Here is a 15762-nt window from a genome sequence, read left to right as displayed (position 1 = left end):
TTGGCAAAGGCAAATTCAGTAAAATAGATTGTCTCTCAAGCAATTTTCCAGTCCAGGAGGAAAAACATCGAGAAAATTCTAAGAGACAGTAGCAGGGAAAGACGTACTGCAGCCTCCAAGCCCAGCTTCAAAGTCACAGCTGCTGTGACTGAAATCCTGGTTCTGTGGGAGCTTGACCCCACCCATTCAGGCTGCTTCTATTGTTCCAGCTTTGAAGGACCTCAAAACTGTTTACTCTATTGGTACCTCCTGTCTCAACCTTTCTTCATTTGAAACAAAAAGGACAAAATACATCTCTTAAAGCCATAGTATCATCACAAACCAAATTTCATTTAAACCACATTACGGTTCATTCTGTTATTTGAATAAATAAACCTTTTTATTTGCACCGAAAGGCTATCTACCAGTTCCAGCCCTAAATAGGCGTCAGTCCACTGTTCACCCTCCAGATGCCAAGTAAGTGGTTGAATGCTTCCAGCATTTTTTTGGTTTCATTTCCTATCTGAAAGACCTTTTTAGGCCCTGGACCTGCTCGTTTTTTGAATAAATGCAAATTAGAGCACGAGGGAAAGAACTCTTTTTTTTCGTTATGAAAGACCTAAACAAATTTATAATCTTCAACCATACAAGTATTTTAATATCCCCAGTGCAATTTACCAGGTTACTTCAAAGGGTTTTGTTTAGAAAAGGTGTGTGTGTACTGGTGTGAGGGGGGGGGGGGGTTGGAAGTTGTTTTAAAAATAGCTGCAAATTTGAACTTTTTGCAGAATAGTGCAAGAGGTCCTAGGTATGGTCTATTTTGGTACAGCTGGCTGTAGCCAATGTTAGTGCAAGGGGCCCTAAGCAATACACTAGCTTGGGACCCTGTTGGCTCTTGAGCCAGATAGCGGCAGCCAATGGCTTGCTGCCTAGTGGCTCTTTCATGCGGGGGAGCTGTGGCGGTGGAGGCGCAGCGCCGGACAAGCGATGGTTGTGTGTGTGTTACTGCTGGTGTCTCTGTTCGCCTGGCTCCCTGCTCCCACCCTCAGCCAGGAGGCAGTGAGCGCCCACCGCCGCTTCGAGTACAAGCACAGCTTCAAAGGACCGCACCTGGTCCTGCAAGACGGTGCCATTCCTTGTTGGACACATTACGGCAGTAAGTTTCCCCGGGGAAGGGCAAATTCCAAATTTTACGAGCGTCTCTCGCTCGTTTACAAACTACTTCTCAAATGCGTCCCCGCAGCGAGTTGTGCTAGTGTGTGCAATGTTTTGCAGTGCTAAGAAGTAGGTTTGTTGAATTCTTCAGCTTAAAGTTAGTAAAACAGGTCGGAGATCCAGTGGGTAGTTGCTTGTTTTCAATTTTCTGTTCACTCGCAGCGAGTTTTCTGCAGTGATCCGTTGGGCCAGGGGTCTTCCTCATCTGAAATCTTCCTTTTTAACGTTAGTTTCAAGTATAGTATGCCTCTATAACGTACACTGCACACCTCTGTGCAGGCTATCAGAGCTACACATTGCTTCTGTGCAATAATTTTCATTCAGCCTTTTTGTAGTGTTGTGCTTCTACCTTTTGGAAAATTGCCCTTACCATACTGAATAAAAATACACCCCAGGATATGAATGTGACGTTAAAATGTTGTGTATTAAGATAAATATTAATGAATCTCAAAATGTAGGTACAGAAATCTGATGGTATTCAGCCGCTCAGTTTAGCGATTTTTTTTTTTTAAACGTTTATTCCCAGGATGTGGGCGTCACTGGCTCCCAGCATTTCTTGCCCGTCCCTACTTGCCCCTTGAGAAGGTGGTGGTGAGCTGCCTTCTTGAACTACTGCAGTCCCTGTGGAGATGGACGTCCACAGTACTGTTAGAGAGTTCCAGGATTTTGACCCAGCAACACTGAAGGAATGGCAATACGTTTCCAGCTCAGGATGGTCTGTTGCTTGGAGGGGAATTTTGCAGGTGGTGGTGTTCCCTGCATTTCCTGCCCTTGTAAGGTGAAAGGTAAATCTTACCAGACCATGGGGCTGCTGTTTCATCGGAGAGAATAGAACTAGGGGGCATAAGCCTCAAAATAAGGGGGAGCATATTTAGGAATGAGTTGAGGAGGAACTTCTTCACCCAAAGGGTTGTAAATCTGTGGAATTCCTGCTCAGTGAAGTAGTTGAAGCTACCTCGTTGAATGTGATTAAGGCAAAGATAGATTTTTGAACAGTAAGAGAATTAAGGTTATGATGAGTGAATGGCTAAGTGCAGCTGAGTCTATGAAAAGATCAGCCATGATCTTATTGAATGGCGGAGCAGGCTCAAGGGGCCAGATGGCCAACTCCTGCTCCTATTTCTTAAGTTCTTACGAGACAGACGACTGGTGGTTGTTTGACCTGAAGGTCACCGTGCCTCAGACAGTGGGAGAAGTTGAGGAGGAGAGTGCTTCATGGAAACCTCAGCTAGTGGAGGAATTGAAATCGTGCTTTTGGTGTCACTCTGCATTTCAGCCAGCCATTCAGCCAACTGAGCTAACTGACCCCGTGCCCTTGAACTTCCAGGTGGTCAAGGCCGTAATTTTGGAAGGGCAAGTCAGAGGACCCTCGGTGAGGTGCTGCATTGTCTCTTGTGGAAGAACTGTATGGTGGGAGAGGGATTGGATGTTTAATTTGGTGGATGGTGTGTCAATCTCGCGGTCTGCTTTGCCCTTGATGGTGTTGAGTTTCTTAAGTGCTGTTGGAGCTATGCCCATCAGGCAAGTGGGAAGTATTCCATCAACTCCTGACTTGTGCCTTGTAGGTGGTGGGTAGGCTTTGGGGAGTCAGGAGATAAGGTACCTGTTGCAGGATTCCTGCTCACGTAGGCACAGCATTTATATGGCTGGTCCAGCTTTTGGTCAATAGCAACTCCCCAAAATAATAAGGGATTCAACAGTGACAATGATGGTCAAGAGGGATGGTTAGATTCTGTCGTCTTGCAAATCATCATTGCCTGCCACTTGTGTGCTGCAATTTACCATTTTGCAGCTCAAGCCTGAATACTTCCATATCTTGCTGTAGACAGACATGGACTGCTTTCAGTATCTGAAGAGTCACGAATGCTACTGAATGTTGTGCAGTTGTCAATGAACATTCTCACTTGTGACCTTCTGATGGAAGGAAGGTCATTGATGCAGCAGCTGATAATGATTGGGCTGATGGCACTGCCCTGAGGACCCTTTCCAACTCATTAACTCACTTATTTGCTATATTTTAAAATGTTTACACTCATTAGGGAAGTTTGAAAGATTGTCTGTCAACCTTGAGTCCTGAACGTTTTCTTTTAGGAAAACATTCCACCTATGTATTAGCGGTGGCATTTTTATTGCAGTTTGTAAAAAACCATCCTTGTTTTTGTATCAGTTTTTGCCTTTTTGTTAGGCAAAGGACCTGACTTTTCTCTGGGGTGGGCATAAAACATACTGTAGCATTATTTTGAAGAAGAGCAGGGGAAAGAGGGGCAGGTTTGAACAAAGAAAATTACAGCACAGGAACAGGCCCTTTGACCCTCTAAGCCTGCGCCGATCCAGATCCTCTATCTAAACCTGTCACCTATTTTCCAAGGATCTGTATCCTTCTGCTCCCTGCCCATTCATTTGGTGGAGTTATCGGTTCTCCTGGTATCCTGACCAACATTTATCCTTCATCTGGTATCTTAACCTAGGTTGTCACTGCTACCAGAGCTGTTTGAGGCCTTGCTGTGTCAGCATCGGCTGCTGGGTTTTCTGTATCACAGTGATCGTGGTTCAAAAGTACGTCATTGTGTGTAAAGCATGTTGAAATATGAGAGGTGCTGAGTAAATAGATGTCCAGTTTCTTCATTGTTTCTATTGAAGTAAACTTTTATACAAGTACTTTTGTGCCATTTGTGTGTCATGATTGTTCTCTACTGGCAAACAAATATTTTTCTAAAACGCTTTGAAAGTATATTAACAGTGTTCTTCTGGTATCATATCAGTCATGCAACGGTACTGATGTTGCCTAAGAAAGAGATGTAAGAAAACTACCTGGCAGTAGCTCTTTTGCATCATTATTGTTCTCCGCAGCAAGACAGGTTGCTGTATGTGGAGTCACAGAATTAGTCAGTTATAAATGGAGGCCATTTGACCCATTGTGCACTGGACCTCTGCTTTCATTTCTCTGGCATCTCTTATTTGTAATATGTTGCATTGCGCGCGCGTGTCTGAGTGACATGCTCAAGGTCTATATTTCAACCAGCCAGAACCAAATTAATTTCACCGTTTGCATCTTTCCATCTGTCGTGGTGATGGACAAGCCAAATTACAGGTTCCACAACTGGTGACCTGGAATTTCTCTTTTAAAGAGCTACTAGACAGTGAGTGGAAGGTTTTTATTTTGCCAAAATACACGCTTCATCATCGCAATGAAATCTCGTGTATTGTGAAATGTAGTCTGGTTACAGACTGAGTCTGGGGTATGTGATAAGGTTATAACCTCAAGATCCTCAGGCCACTTAAAAGCAGACTGATCCATTGTGTTGTCATGGTGATATTGATGTGCCATCTTAGTTCAAGATACCAATAAAAGACCTTATTGGGGACTAAACTATGTTTTCGTTCTTCAATAGCATATATATTTCAAAGGCAAGCCAGCATTTAATGAAAAGATAATAGTGAGTTGATTCCTTGAACTGATGCAGCCCATATTGCTTGACTTTCCTATATCAGTTTGGAATGACTCAATTGCTCTTTGGACTATTTCAGAGGGCAGTTAAGAGTCGACCACATTGCCGTGGGTCTGAAATCATATAGAACATTACAGCGCAGTACAGGCCCTTCAGCCCTCGATGTTGCGCCGACCTGTGAAACCAATCTGAAGCCCATCTAACCTAAACTATTCCATTATCATCCATATGTTTATCCAATGACCATTTAAATGCCCTTAAAGTTGGCGAGTCTACTACTTTTGCAGGCAGGGCATTCCACGCCGTTACTATTCTCTGAGTAAAGAACCTACCTCTGACATCTGTACTATATCTATCACCCCTCAATTTAAAGCTATGTCCCCTCGTGCTAGCCATCACCATCCGAGGAAAAAGGCTCCCACTGTTCACCCGATCTAATCCTCTGATCATCTTGTATGTCTCGATTAAGTCACCTCTTAACCTTCTTCTCTCTAACGAAAACAGCCTCAAGTCCCTCAGCCTTTCCTCATAAGATCTTCCCTCCATATCAGGCAACATCCTGGTAAATCTCCTCCGCGCCCTTTCCAATGCTTCCACATCCTTCCCATAATGCGGTGACCAGAACTGTACGCAATACTCCAAGTGCGGCCGCACCAGAGTTTTGTACAGCTGCAACATGACCTCATGGCTCCGAAACTCAATCCCTCTACCAATAAAACCTAACACACCGTACGCCTTCTTAACAACGCTATCAACCTGGGTGGCAACTTTCGGTGATCTATGCACATGGACACCGAGATCTCTCTGCTCATCCACACTACCAAGAATCTTACCATTAGCCCAGTACTCTGTATTCCTGTTATTCCTTCCAAAGTGAATCACCTCACACTTTTCCGCATTAAACTCCATTTGCCACCTCTCAGCCCAGCTCTGCAGCTTATCTACGTCCCTCTGTAACCTGCAACATCCTTCTGCACTATCCACAACTCCACCGACTTTGGTGTCATCCGCAAATTTACTAACCCATCCTTCTACGCCCTCATCCAGGTCATTTATAAAAATGACAAACAGCAGTGGCCCCAAAACAGATCCTTGAGGTACACCACTAGTAACTGAACTCCAGGATGAACATTTCCCATCAACCACCACCCTCTGTCTTCTTACAGCTAGCCAATTTCTGATCCAAACCGCTAAATCACCCTCAATCCCATGCCTCCGTATTTTCTGCAATAGCCTACCATGGGGAACCTTATCAAACGCTTTACTGAAATCCATATACACCACATCAACCGCTTTACCCTCATCCACCTGTTTGGTCACCTTCTCAAAGAACTCAATAAGGTTTGTGAGGCATGACCTACCCTTCACAAAACCGTGTTAACGATCCCTAATCGAATTATTCCTTTCTAGATGATTATAAATCCTATCTCTTTTATAATCCTTTCCAACACTTTACCCACAACCGAAGTAAGGCTCACTGGTCTATAATTACCAGGGTTGTCTCTACTCCCCTTCTTGAACAAGGGGACGACATTTGCTAGTCTCCAGTCTTCTGGCACTATTCCTGAAGACAATGACGACATAAAGATCAAAGCCAAAGGCTCTGCAATCTCCTCTCTAGCTTCCCAGAGAATCCTAGGATAAATCCCATCCGGCCCAGGGGACTTATCTATTTTCACACCTTCCCGAATTGCTAACACCTCCTCCTTATGAACCTCAATCCCGTCTAGTCTAATAGACTGTATCTCAGTATTCTCCTCGACAACATTGTCTTTTTCCTGTGTGAATACTGACGAAAAATATTCATTTAGCACCTCTCCTATCTCTTCGGACTCCACACACAACTTCCCACTACTGTCCTTGACTGGCCCTAATCTTACTCTAGTCATTCTTTCTTTTATTCCTGACATACCTATAGAAAGCTTTAGGGTTTTCCTTGATCCTACCTGCTAAAGACTTCTCATGTCCCCTTCTGGCTCTTCTTGGCTCTCTCTTTAGGTCCTTCCTGGCTAACTTGTAACTCTCAAGCGCCCTAACTGAACCTTCACGCCTCATCTCTACATAAGCCTCCTTCTTCCTCTGGACAAGAGATTCAACTTCTTTAGTAAACCACGGTTCCCTCGCTTGACCACTTCGTCCCTGCCTGACAGGTACGTACTTCTCAAGGACACGCAGTAGCTGTTCCTTGAACAAGCTCCACTTTTCAATTGTGCCCAGCCCCTGCAGTTTCCTTCTCCATCCTATGCATCCCAAATCTTGCCTCATCGCCTCATAATTGCCTTTCACCCAGCTATAACTCTTGCCCTGCGGTATATACCTATCCTTTTCCATCGCTAAAGTAAACGTAACCGAATTGTGGTCACTATCACTGAAGTGCTCACCTACTTCCAAATCTAACACCTGGCCTGGGTCATTACCCAGTACCAAATCCAATGTGGCCTCGCCTCTTGTTGGCCTATCTACATCCTGTGTCAGGAAACCCTCCTGCACACATTGGACAAAAACTGACCCATCTAAAGTACTCGAACTAAAGCGTTTCCAGTCAATACTTGGAAAGTTAAAGTCCCCCATAACAACTACCCTGTTACTTTCGCTCCTATCCAGAATCATCTTTGCAATCCTTTCCTCTACATCTCTGGAACTTTTCGGAGGCCTATAGAAAACTCCCAACAGGGTGACCTCTCCTTTCCTGTTTCTAACCTCAGCCCATACTACCTCAGTAGACGAGTCCTCATCAAATGTCCTTTCTGCCACCGTAATACTGTCCTTGACTAACAATGCCACACCTCCCCCTCTTTTACCACCTTCCCTGATCTTACTGAAACATCTAAACCCCGGAACCTGCAACAACCATTCCTGTCCCTGCTCTATCCACGTCTCTGAAATGGCCACAACATGGAAGTCCCAGGTACCAACCCATGCTGCAAGTTCACCCACCTTATTCTGGATGCTCCTGGCATTGAAGTAGACACACTTCAAACCACCTTCCTGCCTGCCGGTACACTCCTGCGACTTTGAAACCTTATTCATGACCTCACTACTCTCAACCTCCTGTACACTGGAGCTACAATTCAGGTTCCCATCCCCCTGCTGAATTAGTTTAAACCCTCCCGAAGAGCATTAGCAAATTTCCCCCCCAGGATATTGGTTCCCCTCTGGTTCAGGTGTAGACCGTCCCGTTTGTAGAGGTCCCACCTCCCCCAGAATGAGCCCCAATTATCCAGGTATCTGAATCCCTCCCTCCTGCACCATCCCTGTAGCCACGTGTTCAACTGCTCTCTCTCCCTATTCCTCGCCTCGCTAGCACATGGCACGGGTAACAAACCAGAGATAACAACTGTTTGTTCTCGCTCTAAGCTTCCACCCTAGCTCCTTGAATTTCTGCCTTACATCCCCATCCCTTTTCCTACCTATGTCGTTGGTGCCTATGTGGACCACGACTTGGGGCTGCTCCCCCTCCCCCTTTAAGGATCCTGAAAACACGATCCGAGGCATCACGGACCCTGGCACCTGGGAGGCAACACACCAACCGCAAGTCTCTCTCATTCCCACAGAATCTCCTATCTGTCCCCCTCACTATGGAGTCCCCAATGACTAATGCTCTCCTCCTCTCCCCCCTTCCCTTCTGACCAACGGGGACAGACTCTGTACCAGAGACCTGTACCCCATGGTCGTCCCCCCCACAGGATCCAAAACGGTATACTTATTTTTGAGGGGAACGGCCACAGGGGATCCCTGCACTGTCTGCCTGTTCCCTTTCCATCCCCTGACTGTAACCCATCTACTTTTTTCCTGTACCTGAGGTGTGACTACCTCCCTGTAACTCCTTTCAATTACCCCCTCAGCCTCCCGAATGATCCGAAGTTCATCCAGCTCCAGCTCCAGCTCCAGCTCCAGTTCCCTAACGCGGTTTGCGAGGAGCTGGAGTTGGGTGCACTTCCCGCAGATGAAGTCAGTGGGGACACTAGTGGTGACCCTTACCTCCCACATTCTACAGGAGGAGCATACAACTGCCCTAACATCCACTCCCACTGTTCTGAATTCCCAAACAGACTATTAAAAAAAAAAATTAGTAACCTTGCCAAATCAGCGCTCAGAACCTCTTTTTTTGGTTAGAGGAGGAGGATGGGTGGGAGACACTACCTAGGTAGTGTTTCGGATAAAGCAACCACCCAAATATATTACCTCATTTACTCACTCCAAAAATGGCGTCACACGAGGTAAGACTTTTATAATCGAAAAGCTTACCTTCCCAGGCTGCCCTCGCGCTTCCTCCCAGACTCCCGCCGCTGAAACAACTGAAAGGATGTAGGCAAGAATGGCAAATTTCCTACCCTGAAAGACATTGGTGATCAAGATGGATTTTTATGACAACCCAATATAGTCACAATTCTCAATTCAGATTTATTTATTACCGTTATTGATGAATAGAATTTAAATTCTAATCAGCTGGTCATGGTGGGATTTGGCCACTTGTCGAAGATCGTTAGCCTGGCCTCTGAGTAATTGGTACTGTGATACTACACCCATGCCTCTATCTCTGTTTGTTGCATCAAGTTGCATTCTAATCTATTAAATTTTTAACTGGCTAGGCAAATGTCTACAGTCACCCTTCTTTGTATAAAGTTTTAGTTTTAAGGTAAAAAATATTGACAGATTTGTTTTTTGTTCCTGCGCAGATGCCCTTCCCAGTTCTGAACGAGTTCGAGTTGTTCCTTCGATGAAAAGCCAAAGTGGATCAGTTTGGACGAAGACTAATGCAGTGTTTGAAAATTGGGAGATAGAAGTTTCGTTTAGGATAAGTGGCAGAAGCAGAATTGGAGCAGATGGATTGGTGCGGTTTTCCTTAATTAGCAAACTTCATCTTTGTAAGAGTTTCCCTGATTTCAATAAGATAACCAACACTTGGTGCAATGAGAGTTCATGACTAGACTTAAAAAATTGCTCAAAAGATTGTCCCAATTTTGAATTGAATTGAATTAGCTTTATTGTCTCACGTACTCCAATAAGTACAGTGAAAATTGTACGGCACCATTGTAGATACAAAGGTACGCAGTTACAGAATAGAGAAATGAAGAAAAACACAGTTAGAATACAGCGATACACCGTGTAATGTTTAAAAAGACAAGCATCACGGTCTCTCTCCAAGGGCTTTGTGCAGGGGGCCTACTCGTGTTCTGAGCACTGGCTGCCCCCACATTCCACACCAGGCTGTTGGTCACCAGTAACCCTGCTCCGGAGGCTGGGACTATGTCGCCAAGGCTGTGAGAAGGGAGCAGAGAGGGAGAAAAGGCAAAAAAAATACAAATGGGCAGAGCAGAGGGGCTCCGTATTGAGCGTCCTACTCTGCCACCATCTTACCAGAAGATTTGATTCATAGATATCGTAGAATCCCTACAGTGTGGGAACAGGCCCTTCGGCCCAACAAGTCCACACCGACCCTCAGAGCATCCCACCCAAATCCATCCCCCTGTAACCCACCTAATCTACACATCCCCTGAACACTATGCGCAATTTAGCATGGCCCATCATCCATCTAGTTTGCACATCTTTGGACTGTGGGAGGAAACCCTCGAAGACACTGGGCACATGTGCAAACTCCACACAGACAGTTGCCTGAGGGTGGAATCGAACCCGGGTCCCTGGCGCTGTGAGGCAGCAATGCTAACCACTGAGCCACTGTGCTGCCCATGATGTCTACAGCTTGTCTCACGGGCTCTGAATAATTGGTTTTCCAAGACCACCTCCCCAATGACTCTGTTTACATTGTATCAAGGATCAAAGCTTTCTTAAAATGGCTCAGGCACTTGACCATGGAAGGTGTATTATACAAAAGGAAAAACCATTTATTTTACTCTTTGCTAACGTCACAAGAACCAGGTTGAGAAGCAGTTTAAGGAAACTTACTTCCTGTGCGCACACATGTTCATGAATGAGTTGATATTGAGCACTCCTCCTACTTCAGATCAAATGTTGCATGTTGATCTGGAAGATGAGCTGTAAAGGTTTCGAGATGGTGATGAAATCTTGAAATCCATCACAGAGAGCTATGAGTAAGGAACGTGCATTGAATTTCTCGCTTCAGGGACCTCATGCCATCTCTATAACCACGTTTTGTCTATCGTTTATGTTTCATCTGCTTCTTGGGGTGTCACCTGTTTAATCTGTTACTTCATATTTCAGTTTAAGTTGTTCAAAGTTCCTGTCTGCAATGAATTTATATGGTGCTGAGTTAGATCTCAGATTGCTTCACATAGCTTTAAGAAGTATACAGTTGTGTAGGTGAATATACTTCAACTCTCAATAAATCCAATGAGCTGAAGTTTTCATTCTACACATGATGCTGAGGAGCACGTGCACAAGTCAGTTTTCCTAATGTCCCTCCTTTTTACAAAAACAAAGTTCATTGTGTTTTTTAAAATGTCATTGACAGTAATCGACTTTACTATTTAATAAGTAAACATAACCCCAAAGTATTATCATTTGAAAATGTTGCCTTAATACCTACAGCTGTTTGTGTTACTACCTTGTGTAACACCGTGCATAATCCAATCTTCAGAACCTTGTAAACTTTGTGCATTTTATTGCACCTTGGATATAAATTGAAGTGGTGCCACATCCTTTAGTGAATGCCATTAGCTTTTGTTTGTTCGTGCACACCGTGTGAATTTTCGTTAGTGGAAGAGGCAATCTCATCTTAAACCCCTCTGCCTGCTCCTCTGTGCCCAGCACACAGACTATTCTCCTGCCTTGCTATGTCCCCACCCTTGTTGTGTGAGAATCCTGAACACGCAAAGTTCTATACTGCAATATGGTGTGAACCTGCTTTGCCAGCAAAGGCGAACACAAGTTGCGATGTATCAGTGTGTTAATGTGAATCCACCTACACGCATAGTAAATGTTCATATCCTCTCCTGTTATCACAGGCTATATGGTATACCAGAGAAAGGGGGCCAACAGGGCCAGTTTATGGAGCAGTTGATCACTGGGACGGAGTTGGCATCTTCCTTGACACGTATGACAATGACGGCAGGGTAAGGAGAAAGGTTGCCCTGCTTGAGTAGATTGCGTGCGTGAAATTTTGAAGTTAATTGTGATTAATGTTTTACTTTAAATCAGTGACTGCTACAATAAGATCATCTTGGACAATGTCTGCAACCTTTGCAGCCCTGTATACATTCAAGCTGTATTTGATTGTCCAGTCAAAATTAGAGTTCAGTGTTGCATCCACCCTGCTCTTTTTTCATTCTTTTGTGGCCATTGCTGGTTAGACCAGCATTTGTTTCCTATCCCTAATTGCCCTTGAACTGAGTGGCTTACTAGGCCATTTCAGAGGGCAGTTAAAACTCAGCCACTTCACCACGGATCTGGAACAGTGTGTAGGCCAGACCAGGTAAGGCTGGTAGATTGCTTTCCCTGAAGGATGTTAGTGAATCAGATGGGTTTTTACAACAACTGCTGGTTGTTTCCTGATGCCCGTCATGCAGCTCAGGCTAGGTTTATATTTGTGTTATTCATTGAATTCAATCAGCTGCAATGCTGGGTTTTGGATCTCTTCTCTGTGAAGAGATAAAAGCTGAGCAGAGATCTGAAAGAGGTTTTCAAAGTCATGAGTGGGCTGGACAGAGTAGCCAGGGAAAAATTGTTCCCACTTGTAAAAGAGATGGGAACAAGAGGGCATAGATTTAAAGTGATATATAAACTGTGACAAAAAAGGCTTTTTCACCCAGCGAGTAGTTAGAATATGGAATGCACTGCTTGGAAATGTAGTGGAAACAGGTTCGATTGAGACATTCAAGAGGACAATGGGTGGTTATTTGGATAGAAATGATATGGAGAAAAGGCGGGAGTTTGGCATTAAGGGATAGAATTGGTATAGGCATGATGGGCTGAATGGCCTTTTCCTATTGAAAGGGAGTGAAACAAATCAATTACGTTTCAGTAAAGATTTTAAGTACATTGAGAAATAAGGATCTATGTATAGAGAGGGCGATTCAGGCAAATTTGAAACACAAGGAAACTCGGACCAGGCAAGGCAAAACAGGCACAATAGGAAGAAAGACAGAAAAGTGTGGGAGAAACTGAGCGGGTCTGTTAGCATCTGTGGAGAGAAACATTTAACATTTTGAGCCCAATATGGTGCCTGTTTAGATTGGGTTATGAAGTATATAGGGCAGCTGCAATGTACAAGATTCATAAAAGCAATGCCCCTTATAAATTTGAATTTGCCCACAGGAAAGGTTATCAACTTTGATTACAGATGAAGTTACCTTGATGATATTATCAAACGTGTTACAGCCCTGTGGTTTCAGTAATGAAGGATTTTCAGCACCATTTGTTACAGGTGTGTTCTGATGATATGATCACACAATGGTGTTGCTGCCTCTACAAATGAAGGTGTCTGTGTTGAGGGGTGTGTTTCCTTAGCTGCTCACCAGCCTCGGGAAGGCTATTTTTCACATGAGATACAGAGACAACAAAAAGTCCATTTGATCGGTTCTCAGGTTTGGTGAATTCACAGCGTTTTGGAATCCTGCAATAATTTTGGTGCAAGCTCCTATTGAATCCTGGCAAATCCAAAAGAATGAAAGTCTAGCTAACATTTCGAGTCTAGACGACTCTTCATCAGAGCTCTCTCTCCACGGATGCTGCCTGACCCACTGTGATTTCCAGCATTCTTTAGTTTTCCGTACAGATTCCAGCATCTGCAGTAATTTGCTCCTGGAATGAAGGTCTCCTTCAAGCTCATCGTAACCTTTCTTGCGTTGTTTCTTTTAGTTGAACAATCCAGCAATCCTTGTGGTAGGAAATGATGGACATCTTACATATGATCACTTGAAGTAAGTTTTCATTTCATTTGTGAGGTGAACTTATAGGTTGCTTTTAAAAAAAACAAATCAGTGTTTTGCACGTGAGGCTGAATGACCGTTTGTTGCCTCAAGTTTGTTCTATATCGGAGACTGACAAAATGTTATTTGTAAACTCCCTGCTGATTGAATTTAGAAAGTAGGCACTTGTTTGGATAGGGAAAAGAAGTGATTTTCAAAGCTTGTATGTAGATGAAGACTTTGCTCATTTTATCCTTTCTTCATGATCTGCTGCTTTGCAAGCACTGTTACAACATTTAGAAGAGATTTGAACAGATACGTGAATAGGAAGGATTTAGAGGGATATGGGCTAAATGCAGCCAAATGGGACTAGTTGGGAAACCTGGTCGGCACGGACAAGTTGGACCGAAGGGTCTGTTTCTGGACTCTGGTTAAGTAGGGATGAGTTGGTTAATGGCTCCTGTTCTAACGAGTCAGAAGGACTAATTCTCGCTTTATTTTGTAACAGCATGCTTTTAAGCTTTTGATGTCAAACCTTAGTTGTGAAAGGCTTTTTTTTCTTGTGTCAGGCTCATAGCAAGAGTTAATTGTTTGCCCAATTATAAAATTTAATCATGAAGCACCTTGCAATATATTGAAGGCATTATATAAAATGAAAGTTGTTGCTTTTTTTTTGGTTAGTCAAGTTTATGTTGGTATCCTGTCTTCCTTTTAATGATTCCTTATTGCTGAAGGGTCACTTGGTCACTTCTGAGAGACTTTGAGATAATTTGGGGCAGTTAATTGTGAGCCCGATCTGCTGAGGTGGCAGAATTCCTTCAGGACCCAAATGAACTGGCTTCACTATAACAAAGTGGCTTTTATGGTAATTACTTTGGTTCTTGTCCATAATCACTTGAGAGCTTGCCATAGTGCCTTATGAGCATCTTGTTTCAAGTTTTCCAAATAGGCGTCTAATTTTTTTTTCTCTCTCAAAACAAGAGCGTTGGATTTTCTTTACATTCCAAAACGGTCCATCCATACACCACTTCATGTTTGTTAACTAATTTGGAAAAAGAAATCTCCTCCTGCGTGTTATGAATTTTCTACTTGTTTAGTAAAATGGTAACTGTGGTTGGACCCATGTGTTTTCACCCAAATTACAGTGACGGAGGAAGCCAGACCTTGGGCTCGTGTTTCCGAGATTATCGCAACAGTTATCATGCCGTGAGAATCAGGATACGGTATTACCAGAAAACATTGCAGGCAAGTAGTTTAGTAATTTTAATACATTCTGACTTCTATTCAACTGTAAATGTTAACTTTATAGATTTGTTTGCTGCCGGTGTCATATTTTGCCCTGGTCTTTGGGTACTGTTCTTTCTTTCCTGGATTTCCTCTCCCCATTTGTTCTTCCCGGCTCACCCTGTAGTATTTATCTGGTATACAACTGAGTCTATGTTAAGCTGCCTGAGGAGTGTGGGGGTGCTACAGAAGGAGAATAACTAATGGCTAATTGTCTAATCTTGTGTAAATTCTCATTTATTATCATTTGACAATTTCGTTTTCCTCTCTGTTCCAGTTTTGATTTTCTTCCACAGCCAACTTGGCAAGTCTTTAATCATTTACTTTAGCGAAGCCAAGCACTAGCCTGTTCACTTGCCAATTTAAATGTTTAATTTCCCACTGACTCTATCAAGGGGACACATCTTGGGAATGCATGACATTCTGTCTCTCCCCACAAGTGCATAAAGGGATTGTCTTTAAGGGACCTGTGGCTGGAGGCTGACTGTGGAGGGGCTCTCATGATTCAAAACCCGTTTTGACTGAATTTTTAAATCGCATCCATCCAGGATGATGTTTAACAATGTCCTCGCTAACATTGGTGAGTAAGGGATGTTCAGTTAGCTGGATTTTTAAAAAATTCGTTCGTAAGATGAGAGCTTTGCTGGTTAGGCCAGCATTTACTGCCCATCTCTAATTGCCTAGAGGGTAGTTGAGAGTCAACCACATTGCTGTGGGTCTGGGTCTGGAGTCAAATGTAGGCCAGACGAGGTAAGGATGGCAGTTTCCTTCCCTAAAGGGCATTAGTGAACTAGGTGGGTGTTTCTGTTTCTGACAATTGACCGTGGATTCACAATCATTATTAGATGACAAATCCAGATTTTTTAAATCGAATTCAGATTCCAACATCTGCCATGTAGGATTCAAACCCAGGTCCCCAGAACATCATCTGGATTAACAGTCCATTGATAATACCACTAGGCTACTGCCTCACCCTCCTGAATGGCTGGTTCACGATGCGGAGTGAT

At 43.7% G+C, this 15762-nt stretch overlaps 1 protein-coding gene across 1 annotated transcript in view; it reads left to right on the top strand.

Annotated features, from left to right (window-relative positions):
• The first annotated feature begins 935 nt into the window (after positions 1-935).
• Positions 936-15762, top strand: part of LOC109915831 (centrosomal protein of 290 kDa-like) — an 88430-nt gene continuing 73603 nt past the window's right edge. Inside the window, exons 1-5 of the mRNA XM_048617043.1 lie at positions 936-1135; positions 9323-9477; positions 11570-11677; positions 13422-13483; positions 14617-14720. Coding sequence (XP_048473000.1) covers positions 967-1135; positions 9323-9477; positions 11570-11677; positions 13422-13483; positions 14617-14720 — 598 coding nt within the window. The 5' untranslated portion in view covers positions 936-966. The remainder of the gene's footprint in view (positions 1136-9322; positions 9478-11569; positions 11678-13421; positions 13484-14616; positions 14721-15762) is intronic.

Source organism: Rhincodon typus, chromosome 36, assembly GCF_021869965.1.
Source record: "Rhincodon typus isolate 14 chromosome 36, sRhiTyp1.1, whole genome shotgun sequence".
Classification (NCBI taxonomy): Eukaryota; Metazoa; Chordata; class Chondrichthyes; order Orectolobiformes; family Rhincodontidae; genus Rhincodon; species Rhincodon typus.
Note: the sequence above shows the minus strand (reverse complement) of the source record. Positions and strands in the feature narration are given on the sequence as shown.